Source organism: Centroberyx affinis, unplaced genomic scaffold (assembly GCF_046629955.1).
Source record: "Centroberyx affinis isolate AG114_WGS23_722 - 3 ecotype Tasmania unplaced genomic scaffold, CSIRO-AGI_Caff_v1 ptg000915l_1, whole genome shotgun sequence".
In the NCBI taxonomy this organism is placed as follows: domain Eukaryota; kingdom Metazoa; phylum Chordata; class Actinopteri; order Beryciformes; family Berycidae; genus Centroberyx; species Centroberyx affinis.
The window spans coordinates 237,228-259,142 of NW_027279498.1; the positions used below are offsets into that span (position 1 = coordinate 237,228).

At 43.9% G+C, this 21,915-nt stretch overlaps 3 protein-coding genes across 4 annotated transcripts in view; 2 read left to right on the top strand and 1 right to left on the bottom strand.

Annotated features, from left to right (window-relative positions):
- Nucleotides 1-356: 356 nt before the first annotated feature.
- siva1 (SIVA1, apoptosis-inducing factor) lies at nt 357-3,164 on the top strand. Its single transcript, XM_071521738.1, has 4 exons — nt 357-520; nt 1,135-1,323; nt 1,652-1,805; nt 2,930-3,164. The coding sequence occupies exons 1-4, from the start codon at nt 400-402 to the stop codon at nt 2,976-2,978; spliced, it is 513 nt and encodes a 170-aa protein (XP_071377839.1). The 5' UTR covers nt 357-399; the 3' UTR covers nt 2,979-3,164.
- Nucleotides 3,165-6,758: 3,594 nt separating this feature from the next.
- zbtb42 (zinc finger and BTB domain containing 42) lies at nt 6,759-14,190 on the bottom strand. Its single transcript, XM_071521690.1, has 2 exons — nt 14,067-14,190; nt 6,759-12,743 (listed from the first exon to the last, which is right to left on the bottom strand). The coding sequence occupies exon 2, from the start codon at nt 12,727-12,729 to the stop codon at nt 11,134-11,136; it is 1,596 nt and encodes a 531-aa protein (XP_071377791.1). The 5' UTR covers nt 12,730-12,743; nt 14,067-14,190; the 3' UTR covers nt 6,759-11,133.
- A 4,048-nt stretch (nt 14,191-18,238) lies between these two features.
- Nucleotides 18,239-21,915, top strand: part of akt1 (v-akt murine thymoma viral oncogene homolog 1) — a 32,654-nt gene continuing 28,977 nt past the window's right edge. The window contains exon 1 of one of the 2 annotated variants that reach the window (XM_071521673.1): nt 18,239-18,376. The gene's annotated coding sequence lies outside the window, so the exon portion shown is untranslated. Of the gene's footprint in view, nt 18,434-21,915 lie in introns of both variants that reach the window. The other variant, XM_071521672.1, reaches the window with a different exon arrangement.

Below are 21,915 nucleotides of genomic sequence, written 5' to 3' on the forward strand. Positions count from 1 at the left end.
TGAAACCATTGACTATTTAAGTGATGTGTAATGGGACTGTTTGTCTTTTTTTTTAAGCAATTTAATCAAAGAGAAAAAACTCCATGCATTTAAGTCGCTATGAATATGAAGAAGAGAGTAGAAAGCAGACATTATTTCACACGTGATATCTGAAACTGTTCTTCCTTTACTGCTTTCCTACTCTGAGTATTTATGCGATTTTCCAGTCAAGCGCTGAACCATTAAATGCCGTATTTCCGCCAGTCCCTGAAGGCAGCATAACGTGTGGCGGAGGGGATAAAGAACCAATGTCACGTGACAACAAGCCTATATTGGATTGGTTCCTTGCTACCTCAGTTCCATTTTTCCCGCAACAAACAAGTCTGAATCCAGAAGCACGTCGGTTCAGTGCGCGGCGAAATGCCTAAACGAGGTTACCCTTTCCCGGAATCATTCTCATCACAATATAAAATACATGTTGGCCAACGGGAGCTGAATCATCACGGTGTCTTTGGGAACAAATACCGACAAGAAATCTATGGTAAGAACATGCTAACAAGACATGTCGCAGCGCTAACTAATGTTAGCTCCCTGGGTACATACCAACGCTAGCTAGTTTGTTTGCGCAGCAGTCTCGGACGAGAACATTGTGTTAACGTTACTAGTCACGTTTTGGCACATTTGGTCATGTTTACAACATAACTACCGCTCTTACTAAGTGAGATGTATTGCAAGTGTCATGTGTCACTTGCTGGGCCTTAAGTCAGCTAGTTGCATAACGATATCATTAAAGTCTGAAGCGATTCTCGGAGGAAAAAAACTTCCAGTGTTAGCGGACTCCGATAGTCTACAACTGCCAGCTAGCCTGTGAGACACTATAAAGCAGGCAGGGTGGAGTCGGAGAGAGACAAATATATGTCTTTACTCCATATAGCTAACGGGTATTAGTTGCTAGTTGACAATGCCTGCCAGCCAGAGTATCGCTAACTATAACTTAACCAAACGTATTACCCGTTTCAGCCAAGTTGCCTTGAATAAACCATAGACAAAAACAGCTAAGCTAACGTTAGCTAATTAAAACGTCAGGAGGGTCAGCTGAGTTGTTCACGTGTTTGAAAAGGATCATTAATTCACCCAGTGCTTTTTGTCCGACAGAAAAGACTAAGAACTTGCTCTTCAATGGTGCCAAGGCTGTCATGGGAAAAATCTGGGATGTGGATGCGGAGAACTGCACAGAGCCACAGTCCACTGGACCAGCTGTGACACCTGACTGCAAACAGACACTGTTAAGGGGACAGACACTAATTGGACAAGATGGCAGACTGACGAGAGCATCCGCTGCAGGTGAGTCTGAATGAGAAGGCAATTGAAATGATCGTGATACACTAGGCAGATTCTAGGCAATAGAAATGGGTAACAAAACCAGAAATGGTGACATGCACAACATAGTGAGACAAAACATAAAGAATCTATTCAAATGTTTGAATGTGCTCATATGTGATTAAAGCACCAATGCTATTAACGAGTTGCCTTGTATGTCACTGCCTCATCAATCCACCAAAGACAATATGTTGAAACCTGAAACCTCAGAGTGGGATTGACACTAAAGTTGAGTGCTTTGCTAAATGCTCATTAAGTGAACTGTATGTATGTATGTGTGCCTTGTGTCCAGGTGCAGCAGCGGGTCCTACAGGCTGTTGTGTGTGTCAGAAGAGCCAGGGGCCCAGGACGCCATGCTCCCAGTGTGACCGTCTGACCTGCTCCTCCTGCACCCGCCAGTGCTCCAGCTGCTGCAGCCTCTGCTGCTCTGTGTGCACTATTGTAGAGTAAGTCACATTTGGATGTCCCTCTCACCCTGTTTCTGTACGGGCTCAGAAGCCAGCTCAGCTGTTTTTACTTTTTAATCCCCAGCTCCAGAACTGCCATCAGATTCACTTTATAACTAGAGCACCAAGGCATGCCAAGCCTCATTAGTTATCTGAGGGAAACAAATTTGCCATGAAAAATTTGTTGTTTACTTTGGGTGTATGTTATAGGTGGATATTGTTCGGTGAAAACCTTGTATCTCCAAAATGCCAAATTTTTCAGGTACTTAGAGAAACAGCCTTGTTTTTAGCTTGATGACAATACATTTTGGAGTTTATCCAATAAGTTTTGAAAGGGTTTCATAAGCCCAATTGAATCATGCAACAAGAGCGATATTCATCTCTTAACATCCAGCATTTCACCTGAGTTTTACTGGTGACTTTTATTGGTACTTGCACCAAATTGCACCAATTAGAATTTAACAAGGTTTGGGGAGTGTTAATAATTTTGCCCCGTCTCACACCTGGCCTCATTTCAGTATCAGATTTACTGTAACTTCCAAGTACAATAAATATAAAGGGATTTGTCTTGGTGACATTGGTGCAGAGACATGTTGTCAATGTCATCGTTCATACTGTACATAACGCCACACACAGTACAAGCACAACAGGACACAATATATATTTGTATTCAAGCATTGCCTGTTACAGTATTCATACATTAAAGATCAGGGAGTAGGAAATGCACAGAAAATTTGAGATTCTAAGCACAGAGAAAACAACCCAGGAATGGCTGTTGGAAAGCAGTAAGCACTGTCACTGTCTTTTCGAAGAGGCTAAGGAGACAGGCATGCTATTAGTCAACATAGCTTAGGGAACTCAGCTGGGGGGGCATCAGCAGAAGAGGCATTTATGGTATTGATGGCTAGTTTCTATAGTTGCTGATGTCAGACTGTGAACATGACACTTCATTATCATTGCAATGCAGAGAATGAAAGTGTCTGTTTTTGGAAGTTGCTCAAGAGAAGGATTGAGATTGTCGTTCCCATTCCAATGACTGCATAGTTTTGCATAGGTGCAGCCTGTTTGTTCTTTGTATAAGTTGGTTACCTTTTGCATATTATCTTGTCTCTTTTCTTCCACAGTTATAGTGGGCGATATGATCAAGTGCTGTGCTGTGGCTGCTCAACGTAAAGGAAGACCAACCAGCGAGAGATCAGAGGATTATGCTTGAACACGTTAGTTTCCTTCTGCATTCACATGAAATAGTACTGAAACTGCATTTTATACCTGTGATTTCTTTTCTTTTTTTTTTATCTTGATCCAGATGTTTACTTTTGTATATATGTATTACAATTCAAAAATAACCTAAATAAACTTGAAAGCATTTTTGTTTATCCAGTTGATGTTGTGACTATCTGTCCCTCTTTAGTGGATTTATCATATTTTTTATTTATTTAATGGGTCTGGAAAAATTAATGTTGACTACTCCAGCAACAGCGCCTGGGTATCTGAACAAATATTGGAGTCTGTCACTTGCCAAACGTGTTCCCCAACTGTGTCCTCATGTGTGCTGTTATTAGAAATATCCATCAGCAGATGGCAGCACACATCAAGGACTGATTTAATCCACAAGTTCCTGACCAACTGGGCCATGTTCAGTAGGGTAATACAACAAACCTGCTTTCTCATTGAATGAAATTCTGGTTATATCTCACTGTGCTTAACGAGCATATTTTCCCTTCCATATTGTAAAAAAATTTTGTTTTGACTTGGCTATGATAATGAAATTCCCATCCAGTCACTCTGACTGTCCTTGAGAATCTCTGCTATCCAATTTTTGGATTTAAACAAGCATAAGCATAACTAGAGGCTGTAGAGAACCAGGCCTTTGCTGCAGTCCGTCTGGCTACAATTATGCCTACTGGACATGACCTTGAGTTGTAGTCATCACTTTCTCTTGGCTCCAGCTCATCCCCGATGATGCCTGGCTTCAGGGTCATGTATTGTGCGCTGTGAGTAATTGTTTGCAGTGGCGGAAGTCCTCAGCGCGGCTTTACAGAAATCAATCACATGACTTGATATTATAGATATTAGCTTGGATGAGTGGGCTTCCTGGATCTTAATGGAAATGAGCCTCTGAGCTCATGAGTCACATCCCGTGCTCAGCGGGCCAGTTGTGGTTCCAGTCTTGGGGGAGCGCTGCAGTTGGTGTCCGAGGGCACCGCTTGATTTCTGGCTGAGTGAACAGACAGCTGCTGGCCAGCAAGGCGTCAAGATGTCTGAACATTTTTTTTATAGATAAGGTTTTTAAGAACTCAAAGAGGTGGACATGGTACAGTTGTGAGGAAGACATACACTCTTCAAAGGAGTTGCACAGCATTTGAAGTGCGTGTCACACTGTCAGCCCATTGCCATCCCAGTAAAATATACTACAGAGGGAGAGCTTAAGCCTCACATGCCTGTCTGTCATCTGAAATACTCACTGACTGAGATATTCATTGTTGGCTTGCTAGAATGGATGACAATGCTCGGGGTCCTCTCTGCTCTCTGAACCCCATAATGATGTGATGCGTTAATGTACCCTCAAAATGGGAGCGTGCAGCTGTCCAGGTTTTTCAGCACATCTCCCCGACGCTCTAATGACAAAGGTCGCGGCGTGCCTTCCGAGAGCGGCCCTCGTCTTCTCCTCCCTGCTACATGTATGGGGAGAGGGGGTCCGCACACCCGCGACCCTCCAGACCGGACCAACTGCGGTCCGCCAGCGGGAGCATGTGGCTTTGTCTTTCACCCATTCTTTTGGGGACCAGCTGTGGCCTGAGTGTTGCGAGCGTCGAGCCCAGTGATGCTGCTGCTATAAATATGCGTCAACGAGTGTGAGTAAGTGACAGCTGTGCAGTGGACCAAGGACACACTGTCTTGGCACTCTCAGGACGAGCCACTCCAAAAAAGGCAACCCCAGTGTGAGAGCACTAGTTGATATGTATTTATGCACTTTTAGCCATTCATACCGCAGTGTAATTGTAATGCAATTCAGATCAAAGTTGTAGATTGTGATCAAGAAGTTAAGTGCTCCTTCAAATCTAGATAAAGAAATGTGTCAAGGGCATTGCATTTGCCTCCACTGTATTCTCAGGGAGCATTTAACCTTACAATTTGGCAATAATGGTGACTTCCTTCTCATCCTTCAGAATGCTTTTTTTTTTTTTTTTTTTTACATCAGACTGGAGAACGGCAATATGATTGGGATTTTCTGGAAGTCCAAAGAATGGCTCTACAAATAAGTGGCTTGATAGCCATGCATGTGTGTGTGTTAGTATACATGGAGAGAGAAAAAGAGACAAAAAAACTACCCATGCTTGTGTGTGTGTGTGTGTGTGCGTTTTCTGCACACCAGCGCATGTGTGACTGTGTTTGTGTGCCCTTTTCAAGTGTGACCACCTGTCTTTTGTTAAGAAATAAATAAATAAACACAGGCCACACCAGCTGTCCCTGGCAGTCCGTCCCTTCAGAGGTCAAGGTCTCCCACCGCTGGCCTTGTGAGGTGGTGGACACTTACAACTTTCCTCTCAACTTCTCTCAAGTACCTCTAAATACACACACACACACACACATTAAAAAAACAACAGCAGCAGCCAAACGAGCTGGGCTTTGAGCCTCGGAGAGGAATGTTTTATTACACCATGGAGTTACACTGCACATATCCCAGCTCGTCACCCTGCAGCTAAGCTCTATCACATGGCCCCTGCTTTCCATGTGGAGGTTTTGGTCCGTAAGAAACGCACACACTTCGCACTAGGCAGCCTGAAAGCCCCGGATCCCGTCGGACAGATGTGAGATGTTGGTGCCAGCGAGCGCTCAGAGGCCTCCTGCGGGGCTGTTTACAGTGCGAGGTGGTCACAGCAGTGCGGAGGGCCCTTATTTACCGCGAGCCGGCCGGGGCTGTTCGGGGTGTTTATGAATGATCTTGGGAGGACATTGTTTTCTTTATGCCGGGGCTGCCTGGCCAGCGCCGCCGTGTCGTCTGTTTGTGCATAAAGTACGTGCTGGGGAGCCGGGCCAGACAATAGACCGGCTGAGCTACTACCCACGCACACAATAGAGCGGTGGGATGAGGCCGAGGTTTGGGGCCGTGGTTTGGGGGCCGAGGGGGTGGAGGTAGGATGGATGGGGGCAGGGTCGGTTGGATGCGGCCCTTGTCTATATGGGGTTCCCAGAACGGGTGTGCTGGGATTGGGGGAGGGTGGTGGGAACCCGAGCCCATCCCTATTGGGATCACATAGCAGAGCAGCTGGATTTCTTTAGTTGTGCAGCGGGGGAATAATTAAAAGTTCTCTCTATAGAAAATGACCAGTGAATTGGCATGAAGTCCCCCAATTAGACACACATATTTGGTATTTGTTTGTTTGCTTACATATATATGTAGATGAGTTTGGGGCTTGTTGTGTGAGATATATTCATGCTGTACTTTTAGTTTTAATAATTACACAACAAAGTCAGATGACTTTGTTATCCCAGGTTCATCCCCTTTGTGGAGTATTGGCAACAGGTCTGGAACAATGGGAGGCCATCTCTGAAATTGCTCTGTCCTTGAGCTGAGTTTATGGTTTCAATGGGATAGGGCCTGTAAGACCCACAGTATTATCACATTCTGTTGTCTCTGTACACATTGCATTGCTGCCCACACACACCGGCTGGCTGATTGTTGCTGCTGTTGCTCAAACGAGGGCTCTCCTTGAAAACACTGAGGTTGTGTATGAAAATTTACTTCACTTTCCCCCATGTCTGCTTCACAATGGTTATTTGGATTTAAAGAAGCAAATTCAGTCACAGCTCATCTCATGTTGATGATTACTGATAATTAGATGTGTGGTGTCTGCGGAAGATAAAATATACGATGAAAGACAAAACTATTCACTGAGTGAAAGTGCAAAATAAATGAAATCCACACAGCCACAGAAAGTTGTTCCATTTAATCTATGCATAATCTTAATAAAGACCTAAATCAAGATTGTCACATTTCCACAGCACACACACACAAGCACACTCCAAAAGCGCAAACAAAAAAAATGCACATACAATTATAGATCAAAGTAAATTGCCTTAAGATCTAAGCAATGTCAATTCTGCATAAGATTGTCCCCTAATCTCTACACCACTAACACTGAAGCAATTGATTACTATAAAATATACCTTTCTTATTAAAAAATTATATTAAATTCTAATGGCACTTCTACAAATTCTATTAAAAAGATTTTCGTTGACATTTAGAAGCTTTTTTTTTTTTTTTTACCAAATTAAAATTGAGAGACAGTCAAATGTTGCACAAGAAGCAATGCAATAATAAATATTTCTCATGATTATACACAATTTCACAGTTGTAACCTGCAGAGGACAAAATTCCAGTATCAGTGTAACCCTACAGTCATTTTTAGACTTAAAGATCATACAGCATGAGTTAGGCAAACAGCCCCCAATCAAGAGTAGCGCTGTTTCCATTTAAGTCATCAATCAAAATCTCAGTGTTTCACATTCAACAGTGACATTAACTGAGGAACAGACTTTGTACGTTCCCAATAGTATTGGCTAATAAAAGCCGAACACAAAAATGCTTGTCTTTCAGTTTAACATGTCCAAAACAGATTTATTAACATAAACATAATGGTCAAATAAATCTCAAAACCTCAATGTAATGTAATGTAATCTCCCAAAGCAGCAAAAATAAACAGACTTCAAATTTTTCGTTTTGACTGAGCTAATATTTTTGATATGACAGAAAAAAATAGGAACAATAGTTGTGAATAGTTGTGTTTCCACTTCACTGGGCCACTGTTGAGGCGACGTGAGCGTTGCCGCTGCAGTCGAGGGCAAATGTACAGTAATAGAAAAAGGGCTTCTCCAGATGCAACACCTATTAGTGTGTCTACAAGGCACATTCTGTGATCATCCTGGAGGTATAAATAAAGACTGGAAACAATAAACAGAAACAATTCTTTACATATCGTTAGTTTCTACCTCTGTACACATGTACATTAGAGAATAATCAATTCAACTGCACCGCATAAGAAATGTTCCTTTTTAAAAAAAAAAAACTGAGACAACGGTTAAGTCACAAAATCTACATTCCTGTGTGTTCTGATTGAAATATCATAGGCTATCAACACTACACAACATCTATGTTTCTGAAAAAACTCACATTTCATGAAACACTGACTATTTCATGATAGAAACGGTGGACTTTTTTAAAAAGACGACTAACCAAAGTGATTAAATTCTCTGGGCATCTGCAAAGGGTTGATGCCAGTGCTGCGACAAGAATGTTTGTGCAAGTGAATGGAGATACCGAATCATTTCTCATAAAATTACACTGCAAACCCCCATCCAAACCGCTCTAATGCAGACTACAGGTTAGGGAACAGAATGAAACAGATTGCATGCAATTTTTTGAGAGAAATGGTTCGGTTTCTTCTTGACAGACGACTCATTCCAAACTCTAAGACATGAAAACACCTATGAATCACATGTTAATTCATTTGTATGTTGTGAAAGGAGTCTTGGTGATTAATGGAAAAAAAACAACATAAAAAATCACTAAGGAGATTATGCTGAAATGGACAGGCAGTCAACACCTTCATCTGACTTCCACTGTTACAAAGTTTTCCCACAAGTCAGGGTTGCCACAGATATTCTCCAACTTAAATTTGTTTTTCCTTTTTTCAAAATCTACCAGTGAAGACACTTGGAAAGCAACATTATGATAAATTCAGATATTCCCTTGATAGATGTGCAATCAAATCACTGTTGTATCTCCTCCATGTGGAAGAACAATGAAGCACTTATCTATTGCATGCTGGGATAGGGGGCTGCTCTTTGATGCCTCCAGACAATACACCTGTTTACAGTCTCCCTGGTCTCCCTTCGCTAAATACATTTCTCGCATTCCAATGGCTCCATTCAATACAGAAAAGTGCAAAGAGAGACTCGCGGTGCCTTTTCTCCCCACAGCTAGGAGAGAGATACACAATGATCCCTTGAGAACTACCTGGGACTTGGGGGAACAATGCCGGTATTGTCTGGTTTCTATAGGTAGCCTGTGCCGTATCAGTGTGGCTGTGCTTGTGAACAACTGTTCCCTCTGGCAGAACAGCAGTCGTAGCGGTATTAACAGTTCTGATTTGTAGTGAGGCGGAGTCCAATCAAGCTTTGAATATGGAAGAGGAACCAAAACTCTCTGGGGAAGACATGACACTGAGCGAAGAGACTGCAGCCTTAATAAGACACCTGGCTTTCTCAACCTTACGTGTGATCTAACACGGAAAACAAACAGTTTGATAAATAGAATATATATTTACATTAAATATACAAATAGTAAGAAATAGCAGCCTAGACAATAGTGTTGAAACTATATGCATGCTAAAAACAAGTGCTTCTCTATGTTCCATGTGACAAATCTTGAATACTCCGCAGAGGTTTCTATGTGGTATATTAAAATACAATTACAGTAACTCGATTTGCACAGCGAAAAATGAACAGACAGCCCCAATACCAGTGAAAGAGTACCAAGATAGCCAGGCAAGACGTGATGTCTTTCAAGCTTATAGAAATAAGATCACACCTATAGTAAACCCTGAACCAAGTCAAACTAATAAATAATTGTGATCAAGTCTTCTCAGGACAGATTAAACAAATATCATGAGCTTTTAGTGCTACTCCCCTCCATATCGCATCTAAGTGAACGCCGACAGAGAATAAATCCATTTCACTGCTCTCTGGCAAAACATTTTGCCCAAAGATCCTTCCAAGAGCCACCAAAAGGCTCGAGCTCCAACTTCATCAGTAGTATCTTACACACAGACAATAAGAAGATATGATAATACGAAAAAAATGTTAATTCAAAGAGAGAAAGACAAACTCAGTAGATTCAGCTGCGGGCAACGAAGCAGAGCTTTGATGAACAAACAGTGCTACCAATAGATGTCTACAGTAACTCATCCATAATAACTGAGGCACCTCTTTCCCTCTGCCCCTCCCTGCCTGCCAAGGGCATGCCCTAAACACTTTGTCCATTTACCTCTCTTTTATACTGCTGCCATACCAGGAAATAACAAGGTAATTTACTGGGAACTATTTGCTTTCAATCAGAAGGAGTCAATAAACATTTAATTGACAAGAGCTTGATTTACATACATTTATTACATTCTCGTAAATTATTTAATTAAGGACACTCATGGATCAATTGACATTCCAGTGCAGACAACTACCTTTGTTACCACCTGGTATTTGGACACTTTGCAAAGAGAGATTTTTTAAAAAAGGCCCAAAGACTTGCTGAATTTGACAAGAAGGCATGGCAATGTATCCTATTCTTGCTTAAGTACACTAGGTGAAGTGTTAAGAATTTCAGTAGGCACCAATGTTACAGGCATTAGCTGTAGCTATCTTTTATCTTCATAATAACTACTCTCCATCGTCCCTCTGATTATACAGCTTCTTTAAAGTTGTAATTAGAAGGCCATTCCTTCGATATGTGCTCACTTGGATTAGCAACAAAAGATCAGGTAACTCTGGCTGAGGCAAAAAAAAAAAAATGTTGGTGATCCATGGTGAAAATTAACGTATGATGGTCTGTTTGCCTTCCATTTTGAAGATCATAAAACTGAAACCAACTTCATTTCAACCAAAAGAAAATTCTACTTCCAAGAAAGAAACAAAAAATCTTACTTCCAGTAGTCAAACTTCATTAATTTTGCTGCCTTATGATAGTTTACTTGTTAAAGACTACACAAATCTCAAAATAAATAATGTAGGAGTTAAAAAAAATCATATATTGCTACTCACGGACGGTTCTGTTCTCCCATGTGCACAAATAAAGTCTCATTCACTCAGACGATTGTATTAACATACGTTAGCATTAACTATCATCCATTTGCCCATAAGGTATGAACAAAGGAAGCCTTTCTTTCAGCAAATATACTCCTCACTAAACTCAACAGATTGACACTAACAAGACAGAAATAAACAAGTGCATCATCTGATTTGTTCACCTTCGACACAGATCCAGCTGGAGTTTCACAGCACCCATGTTAGTCTTACAGCCTGTGCACCTTTAACTGTCTGCCTCTGACCATCAGGTATGCCTCTGACATAGCTCAGCACAGAAAACACTTCCAGTTTTTAAGTTGCTACATCTTTAACTTGAGAAATGCCACATGGGGTAGAATTCCAAAAGGATATGTCTCCAACAAACCCTCAACGTGTGTATACTAACGGGAAAACTGTTCAGTAGTAGTACTCAGTATATGAAAAGACAAACTCTGTCTTATGTCATGGCACTGGTGAGAGGTGTGTTTTATCCAATGGCGAGAGTCTTGACAAGGCCACAGTGAAACTTTCGGATGTGGCGGTAGAGGTCCCCAGACTGGGTGAAGCGCCGCTCGCACCACTTGCAAGCGTGAGGTTTCTCCCGCGTGTGAACCACAGCGTGCCGACTCAAGTTATGGGAGTACTGGAAGCTCTTGCCGCACTGGCCGCAGGTGTACGGCTTCTCGCCCGAGTGCGTGCGCTCGTGCCGCTTAAGGGTGTACATGCAGGAGAAGGTCTTGCCGCACTGCGAGCAGGTGGGAACCGAGCCGTCGGGCGACAGCTTGGAGCGCGCGCCGTCCTTCTCACGGAAGTGCGAGCTGAGGTGCAGTTGCAGCACGTGGGGGCTAGGGAAGACTTTGCTGCAGAGGGGGCACACACACACCTGTTGCCCCGGGGGCAGGAGCACCCCGCTGGAGGTGGAGATGTCTGAGGAGGCCAAGTCGTCCTCCTCCTCCTCCTCACTGTCCCCCAGCAGCCTACCCCTCCTCTCTTCACCCGCCCTGCCTGGGGCGCCCTCCCTCCCCCTGCAGGCCTCCCCCTCCTCCTCCATCAGGTCCTCCTCCTGGGAGAGCAGGGCGGCTGTGGAGCCGTTGTTGCCTGGGAAGAGGGCAGCGAACCCTGTCACCACTGAGCTCCTGGCACTATTCCCAAAGCGCTGGCTCTCCGGGCTCATCGGCTCACTGTCCTCCTGCTCTGACAGCAAGTCGTGTTCGTCTTTAACAAGTGGCTCAGTGCCCTGCTGCTGGCTGTCGAGGGCCAGCTGTCCCGAGACGTAGGAGGGGTGTAAGGGATCTCTGCTAGACAGAGGCTTGAAAGACAAATCCAGTGCACAGTCCATGTCATCTGAAGCCCGGGACCTCTGGGACAGCGATACGGTGGAACTACTGACATCAGCTTTTGTTTTTCCAGCTGTTTGGACACAGGGCTCGGCCTCTGCTGACACATAATTGACACCTACAAGGTCCGGGGACCTGCCAGAGTGACCGTTTGCCTTCTGCCTGCTCTGCGCAGACCTATCACAATCTGTGACAGCCAGCCTGACTTCGCTGTTGTCCATGTCAAACTCTTCTGCCGGGGGGGCCCTGTGGAGCCCCGGAGCCTGCGTCTGGGGCTGTCGCCGGCCGAGCTGCTTACTGTGCAGCTCGCCATCTGAGGAATTCTCCCTGTCCAGACAGCTCAGTTCTAGACCCTCGCCCATCTTTTCATCCAGGGGGCAAACTTCCTTATCTTTAAGCTTGCCTTTACACACTTTCACTATATCATACATGTGGAGGTAACTGGCCGCTGCCAAGACATCCTCCACCGGCAGAGTGCTGAATTCCAACTTCCCCTCATACATAAATTCAAGGAGCAGACTGAAAGCCGGGGCTGTCACAATGTCACTGTTGAGATGCACAACGTCCCTTTTGTCTAGCTGGTCCCTGTAGAAGAGATGGAAGTACATGCTGCAGGAGGCCAGCACGGCTCTGTGCGCTTTGAATCGAGCCTCCCCGACAAGAACAGTGCAGTCACAGAGGAAACCTTGGTGACGCTGCTGACTCAGACACTGCAGCAACTGGCGGCTATGGTCTGGGAACTCCATTCTTCCTTCATAACCTGATGAAAAACAGGAAAAACAGGATACTGAATAAACGAAATGCAGCCATTTAGAGGGCGCCGCGGAGTAAGCGACGCATAGGCGTTCAGAGGCAGATACGAAGTAACCAAACCCAGAGAGAATGTGGGGAATAACTTCAGCTAATCGTTCCCTTGTCGCAAATTGTTTAAAAGTGGCAACAAATACATTTACCATACATTAAACCACGCAAATGCGAAATGTGAAAGTAAATAAAATCATTCCCAATTTCAAACAGAATTAGAAGTTATTTAGGAGGCAGCAATTGAGCACGATTTTAGTATTACCCAAAGGGTCTAATCAATAACTTTATCCAACTGGACAACAATTCTACCTAAATTCTACTCTCGTCCCAGTGGTGCAGGATACGCTTTGCTGCGCTCATCCACTCTTGAATCACGATGTAAACGGATCCTTCTCCAATTATCAAAAGTATTCCAGTTAGTAGTAGTCAGCCTACTTTTTGCGCTTCCCGTGGAAAATGCGAAAACTGACGCACCGGCGTTTCCACACGCACACAAAAACGACGGTGTTTACAGAACAATCAAGCGGGACTGTGAATGATACCACTCGTCCATCGGGGAAGACTAACGTAAAAAAAAAAAAACACTAAGAGCAGAGGAGAGTGAGTAAACTGGTGCTCTGTTTGCTAATTACACTGCAAGCTGTGGAGTCAGCTGCTCTGACATCACCGCAATGGAAACGCTACCTCCAGCTGTGCTCCTCTTTATGCCATATGTTAACTCCGAGCCAGGCAGTCCAAAAAAGACACACAACTTATTATACGAGTAGATTTATAAGTGTCACAAGATTACACGGAATATTCAACTTTTTATCGGCTGATTTATTCTGGAAGGCCAAAGCAAAACTGCACCCGATAAACCGCCGATGAGAATAAGACGCCTTGTGGCCCTTTACGCACTGATCAGACAGACACGCACAATAGAGAGATATTTGTTTAAAGAGGTCCATTCTAATTAGTAAAAGCGGGGATTAAATAAATAAATAAATTAAACTGCAATGATTCTGGATAAGTTTGATGTTTGATGCCCAGTGTGCAGTAGTATAATTTTGCGCGCAGTAGTTAGGTTATTTTAAAGGAAAGGGAAAAGTGCAAGCAGGAGACAGGGGGGCCAAGGGCGCAGTAAAACGAGCTCCATGTCCGTGTTGGGAAACGCATTGCTGGGAGCCTTTTAAACAGCAGAGGAACTCACAGCAAAGCCAACTGCGCTGAACGAAGCGGCGAGGGGACACTCTTAACTTTCGCTTTCTCCGTTTCTATAGACAAAAAACACAACACTTACATGTATTTCCCCCGCGGTTCGTCGTGTGTTTTTTTCCTACACGCTCCGACGTCCTTTCATGATGTGCGGCCAGATGTTCGCTTCTCCTTGTCGTTTCTTGAGCTTCAGTCCGACCCTGGCAAGGCAGGCTGCACTCAGCGCTGCTGTGTGTCAAGCAGGTTGATAATGGCACAAGTCTCGCGATAACGCCGGCCACAATAAGTTCTGTACTACTCCGTGAATTCACACAGTGGCAGCAAGTAGCAGAGTACATTGGGATCGTCCATTGGATGCCTTATTAAAACACCTGTCCTGAATAGGGGCGTCTGTTCACAAAATACTGAGGTGTGGCAAAGTGTTGGTGGCAAAACTTTTAAACTCGCTTATATCGACTAAATATATGGGGATAAGTGGAGCGATTATTGATGACTGAGAATATATTAATTATTAGACGTAGGGCACCAAACGCACAAGTCTTAGGGAAACATTGCCCCCGATTGGATTTATTTTTTTTTAAAAATATGGCTTTCAATACATTTCTGGCTATTTTTGCTTGATCTTTACTATCCATCATACTGATACAAACTACGAGATTTAAATGTGTTGATATATGGAGATGATGTGATTTCCTCTTTGCTCTTTCCCTAGTATGCTTAGAGGAAATGTTTCAAGATAATGAGATTTTATTACTCTACTATCCAAATCCAAAAGGTAAATTACCTTTTACAGTGTTCCTAGAATTGTCTATCGTTTTACATCTGCTATGGATAAGACCCACCTTAGTTTGCCTAACAGTATTTCTCACTGATGAGGGATTGGTGTCTCTACAGGTATCTAGACTGATTCAAGTAAAATACATTGTGCATTCTGGTTTCTTAGTGGGTGTGTGGTTATTGGCAACTTATAAGAACTGCTCTCTCTAATCCTGCTTTGGGAGGTGGAATTTCCTGGCACCAAATCACCCAGTGCCTTTGTTTCTCCAGAGCACATCCATCCCTGGGGCTGTTATATAGTTTCGATTGTCTCTATGGCCCATTAGATAGGGAATGATGTTGATTTCCAAAGACAAAGCCTTTAAAAGAAAAAAAAAATGTCACAAATGTGTTTAACTAACTGAATTTGGCACAATATCATAAACATCTCCCTTCAGATTCTCAAAATAGGCCAATAGAGGGAATGTGTGTGTGTTCTGTAATTGTTGAAGCTTGAGATGGCGGCACAGCGGAGAAACAGGGGCTTGAGGTTGCAGCTGCTCATCTTATGCCCCCCCACCCCTCCCCTCCTGTCCCTCCCTGTGCTCCCCCAACTGCCTCAGTCACCTTTGCCCTGTGTTCCAGCTGTCGTGTGTTTTGAAAGGGCCATTTGCAGCTCCTCACAGCCCCCTGACACAGAGGGGAATGAGCAATGTGACGGGAGACGGCAGCCACTGGTCGGAAGGGGCCACTGGCTGGGATTCTTATCCACTTACTGCTTTATTCCATTTTTAGTCTGGCTGTTACCATTACGCAGGGTGGATGTCTGTCTCGACCCGTGTCCAGATGATGATAAGCAACAACTTGCCTCTGCCTTTGCGTTCTCTCCTCTAAATAAAATAAGTTATTTCCCTTCGCTTGTTCTAACAGCTTAATTGGACGCTAGTAGATTAATGGTTTCTTGAACAAGTAACTTATGAAGGGCCTCAAAATGATGGATGACTGCATACTCATCACAAAACACCAGCAAACAAAATGTTTGGATGCGGAAGCTTCTGGTGTGTGTGTGTGCCATATGAAAAAACAATTTGCCATTCAGCACACACACACACACACACACACACACACACAATCCATGCAGGAGCGAGCTATGTGGATAAGAATAGGACCAGTGGCCCTGTGTTTCCCTGGCCTGGCAAGCGCAGGCGCCCAGTAGAGGAGGGGTGTGTGTTCACAGGGCAAGACAAAGCAGTGGTTGTGCCCGGGGACCGTGGCCTCAGAGAGAGAGGCTCAGCCCGGTGAAGGTTCTCACACACAAGAAAAAAGATAGAGAGAGAGAGCGAGAGAGAGGGAGGGAGGGAGGGAGAGAGAATGAGAGTGGGGGTAGTGGGGAGGGGGTGAGAGAGAGAGAGAGAGAGAGAGAGAACACTTCCTGGAGGTTCATTCTTCCTCTCTGCAATCATCAATGGCATTCTCCCCCTGACCCACTCCTCTCTCAGACAAACAAAAGGCCCCGCATTCCAGTGTAGCCTGACCAGCCAGCCAGCCAGCCAGCCAGCCAGCCAGCCAGCCAGCCAGCCAGCCACAGTCGAACCACATCTCCCTTCCCACTGGACCAGTGGTCTCATCACAGGGATGGCCAGCACTGAGCTGACTGTCTGAGGATGCTTTTAATGCCTTCTGGAGCTTTTGGTCTTGCGGTTATTGGAAGTTCTTCAACAAGTTTAACTTGATTAATCAGGTACAACAGTTATTGGTTTTTAGTTTTGCCGTTTTACTGAGATTTATCAGCCTCATGGTACAGGAACAAAGTCATCAATAAACACCTGCAAAAATAAATATTTTCTCCTTATCTTGAAAAGTTGTTTTCCATAAACCTCAGGAATTCAATAAAGAGAATTATTGAAAAATGGTGGCTTCTTTTGTTTTTTTCAAATAAAAAATGTCCCTGGTCTGTGATGTGTCTTTGTCCTGAACTTTTTTGGTGCTGTGGGTATAGCTTCATAACAGGTGGATTATATCCCGGACAATAATGAAACTGTGCTAATAACATTGCACTCTAGGCTCCTGGAGATGCTGCACTGGTAAAGCTGCCCCATCCCCCTCCTTGTTAGCCATTCTGTGTCTAATTGTCTCTACCACGTTTCGTCTATTCTCCTATAAGCCACTGCAGACTTTCCAACTAATATTGAAATCAATAGTCCATCTCAGATAATTAAGTTCTGCCCTGTGCCTGTTATATTCTAGACAGATAATGCAAGAAGACAAGAAAAGAGATCAGATGGAGCTTTGACAGGAAAGATATTATATCATTTTAGCCAGTGGTGAGCTGACAAACTGAATGGAAGAACCCTGAAGCAGACTGCGCTCTCACTATTGTGGCTTTGAACCCGCAGGACACATCAACAACACAACAGACTAGACACACTCATCACCAGGCCAGAGACAGCCGAGCAGGAGGAGGAGGAGGAGGAGGAGGAGGAGGTATGGAGGAGGAGGAGGAGGGCACCGCTGAAAAACAACAACAGTAGTTATGGGATACCCTCGGTCAGCCCTGTTTGTATGACAGGAACAGCTTGGCAAGGTTGAAGCATAGTAGCAGTGAGGAACACATTACAGTGCAAGTGACAAAGAGGGGAAATGGCAAGAGAAGAGGCTGCGAGGCAGAGGGCAGAGGTCAATACGTTTTTCATCAAGAAGAGAGCGCTGGCAGCTGCCCCCGCTATCCTGTCCTTGTAATACTATTTATCATTTCTTACACAACTTCTCACTGAAAATGTCCAAACAATATTCTGTTTGTATTCTTGTATTTTTATGTGTTCCGTGTTTGTAATATATCACACTTGTACCAAAATGGCTGATTTACATTAAGTAATCTGATATAACAGTCTATTTTATGCTTACAGATAAAAAGAAGACATTAATAAGGTATCTTTTTTACTATAGAATAATAGTAATCTATGACAAATTTTAAAAGGATACTTTACAAATATCACAGCATAACTGCATATAGGAACATTATGGGGATTTTATTGTGATACCATAGGACACAGGTTCCCAAACTTTTTCACGTCAAGGACCCCCCATATGACTTTAAATTACTGTCTATACTGTAGGTGGCGAGGTACCAGTGGAGAAAGTGGTAGTCATTCTTGTACATTCTCTCGCTGTGCTTGTTCTAATGGAGGAAATAACAGTGATATCAAACTATTCCCCATTTAACTGGGGACCCCCGGAACCCCTTCAAGGACCCCAGTGGTCCCTGGACCCCACTTTGGCAACCACTGCCACATGAGATAATGAAAACATCATAAAGTACAATAGAGCCACTATAAACTCTACTGAACACCACAGACACACTTTAAATCCCTATAGGAATATTATAGGGCTTTCTTCAATGGGGCGACGACAGCCTACGCCTACTGTGAATCATAGCCGGGTCGGCGCTAGGACCCGGGAGAACAGTTTGCCACAGAGGCATTGCAGACAGCGCGTTTGGGAGGTGTAGTGGAAGAAAGGCAAGAGAAACGGAGTAAATGAGAGCACTTTTGTCCAGATTGTTGAAGGACTTATCAACTAAATAAATCGCCGAAACAGCTTACTATAATGAAACGGACACATTGTTGAATTCCTGTCCAGGTAAATGCCCGCGTTTCCTTCGCATGGTTAACTACAAGAGGTCGACAGCTAGACTGGGTAGGTCCCCATTGTACTACATGGGATGCGGTTATTCTCACCCAAGCTGCCCTACTAGGCCCCATATCCTTTCTATCGCTAAATGCAAACCTGAAACGAGGTACTTTCCTGACTTGAGTTTGTTGTTTAAGTTATTTTGCACGAAAGGCACGGGTACATAAGCGCTCCATAGTAGATTAACGCGTTGTTGTTTTTCATAAACAGTAGTGAATCTTCTCAGATGTTAACCATTCATTTTTGACAATGACCACTTTGAAACACAGCCCTCAGGCCAAAATATCTACTGTCATGTTACTTAAAACGGTTCACTTCCACGAGAAAGCTATTTTTACTTCTGCTTCATGGCCTAGTAGGCAAATGAAAACAATGAGCTGAAGTGTGCAACAAGAGTGCAACCCATTCATTGTTATGAACTACCACAGCGTTTGTTTACTTGTTTGTGTGAGCCCCATATTGACAGACAAGCTAATTTTAACCTGAGATGATAGCTTACCAATGTACCTATATGTGAAAACGTGTTGTTTTGACCCACTTACAAACAGCTAGACTGATGCAAAGTTGCACATCTTTGTTGTGACGGGTTGTCAGTTGCAGTGGTTCTCAAAGTGGGGTTTGGGGGCCCTTCAGGGGTCCATAGTGGGGCTACCAGGGAGGTCCCAAGCACAATGTGGAACAGTGTTATTTCTCTATTATTTCACTCTTTAGAAGTCAGTGCAATGAGAGAATGCATGTGGATGACTTATGGTCATAAGTTTCACTGTCCTCACTGTTATCACCCCACCTGTGGTGATGACAGTTATGTAATTCTATACTAAATTATATTGAACAACAAATATTTTCTCAGATAGGCTTCTTTGTGACAAAATCTGTCACAAAGAAGGTCTAAACCTAAACCTTATGGATTAGGGAGTCTTTGACTTGAGAAAGTTTGGGAATCCCCTGGTCTGCTGCACTGACCGGATGCCACACTGACAGTTCAGGTCAGATGGACATACAGCATGCAAAGCCTTTATGTCCAACTTGTTGAGTTCACTGCTTTTCTTTTTTCTTAGGAGACACACCTCATTTAATTGATGTAGTTAATGTCTGTATACCCCCCCCTATATTTGCTATCATTGTTAGTGAGTACTTCAAGATGCTCAAATAGTTCCGTATTTCTCAGATAACGATTCTCTGCTTTCCCCCATCTCCCAGGTGTTATGTGTGCATGTACAATCTGCAAAGAGTAAAAGAATCATTTTGTCCCTGGGCACGTTGTATCCGTTATGCCTTTGGTGTCAACATGCTGTTTTTTTATCAGTCATGAGACTACGTCTGTCCACTGTGCGTACGTGGGGGGACTTGGCATGTGACAGAGGGAAGACGCAACAAGCTGGCGTAATGATGCAGCCGGTTACTGTTTGGCCGTCCCTGTTCTATTTCGAAAATGCCAGTCACCTCCCACCCTCCCCTCCCCATCCCCTCGCAGCCCTGTTGACGCAAATGTGCCACCAGTTGCATGCAGAATCTGAGGAATGTTGTTTGAAATTTGCCCCGTACACAGTCAGACTTATTGTGCCTGTCCCAAGGCTCGTGCGCCACAGGAGTTAAGATGTGTTATCGCTGTGAAGGATACGCATGATGCTGGACCACCGTCGGCACCACATGACTGTCCTCGTCTATGTCTGTGTCACAGCGCTGGTGAACACCACACAGCCTAAAATACTTAGTGCTTCATTCAACTTGTTTACTTATCTTTCAAGTCACCAGCCAAGTGATTAGAGTAGATTGGAGGCACGACTGTCATGAAAGATTCACAATCCTGTAACAAGCGAATGTGCTCCGCAGGGGATAAGGAGGCCGCTGAAATCTAGCATCCAGTATCAGGCCTTCACACTTATCTTTCTCTTTTACTCTGTCTGCTATCCACATCCTGCTATCATGTCTAGCTTTGTGCCCTTTCTTGAAATTTGTTTTTTTTTTGTTGGTTTATCTGATCCAACATGAATACTGAATTATTGTGTGGTGTGGTGAGTTGGTTGAATTTTGTTTGTATCCTCCTTTTTGTTTTGATAAATGGGCGACAGATTTAAGAGTATGCTTGCCTCTCTGCTTTGTATGGATCTCCAAAAGCAAACACGGGATCGGAGCCCTGATCCTAGTTGGCTTGCAAGGTTACAGTAGCTGTGGTGCGATGTTGAACTACACGTACCCACAATATTCTTATCATTAGTGCTGCGTTTTGAACTTGAAACAGGAACTTTGCAGTGTGTGGTAGATAATACTAGTACTGGTTCCATCATGGCTTTTGAACGCAAACGAAGTGACACTGAAGGGAGATAGATAGATAGATAGATAGATAGATAGAAAACTTTATTGATCCCAGAAGGGAAATTGAGTCATCATAGCAGCCAAGACACACAAGTTGACAAAATACATTAAAAAACGCAACAGATAAGAACACAAGAGGCTATGTTGGCTAAAAAGCAACTGACTGGATGAATAAATAAAGATATAAATATATAAATACTTGACAAGTTAAATAATAAAAAATAATAAAAGTTAGTCCATAGACAGTGTAATGTCACCAGGCCTGGCAAAGGCAGATGAATTGTACAGTCTGATGGCACCTGGCAGGAATGATCTCCTGTATCGCTCCTTTACACACCGGGGTTGAATTAGTCTGTTGCTAAAGCTGCTCTTTTGCCTGGATATCATGTCATGGAGGGGGTGGGAGGCGTTGTCCATAATCACCAGCAGTTTTGCCAGCAGTCTTTCCTCCACCACCTCCTCCAGTGTGACCAGCTTGGATCCCGTGACCTTCCCAGCCTTCTTTATCAGTTTGTTCAGTCTGTTGGCGTCCTTTGCTTTGATGCCACCGCCCCAGCACACCACAGCAAAGAAGATGGTGCTCGCCACCACAGACTGGTAAAACATGTGGAGCATCTTGTTGCAGACATTAAAGGACCTGAGCCTTCTCAGGAAGTAAAGCCGGCTCAGGCCCTTCCTGTAGATGGCCTCGGTGTTGGTGGACCATTCCAGCTTGTCATCCAAGTGAACGCCCAGGTACTTGTAGGAGTGAACAATCTCCACATCACTCCCACTGATGCAGACCGGAGCAGGTGGGGCTTACTTCCTTCTGTAGTCCACCACAATCTCCTGAGTCTTGGCCACGTTCAGCTGCAGGTGGTTTTCCCCGCACCACTTCACAAAGTGGTCCACCAGGCCCCTGTACTCCTCCTCCTGGCCACCCTCCACAGGAGGATAAGGAGGCCACCGAAATCTAGCATCCAGTATCAGGCCTTCACGCTTCTCTTTCTCTTTTACTCTGTCTGCTATCCACATCCTGCTATCATGTCTAGCTTTGTGCCCTTTCTTGAAATTTGTTTTTTTTTGTTGGTTTATCTGATCCAACATGAATACTGAATTATTGTGTGGTGTGGTGAGTTGGTTGAATTTGTATGGATCTCCAAAAGCAAACCTACAACAGCATTAACATGAGC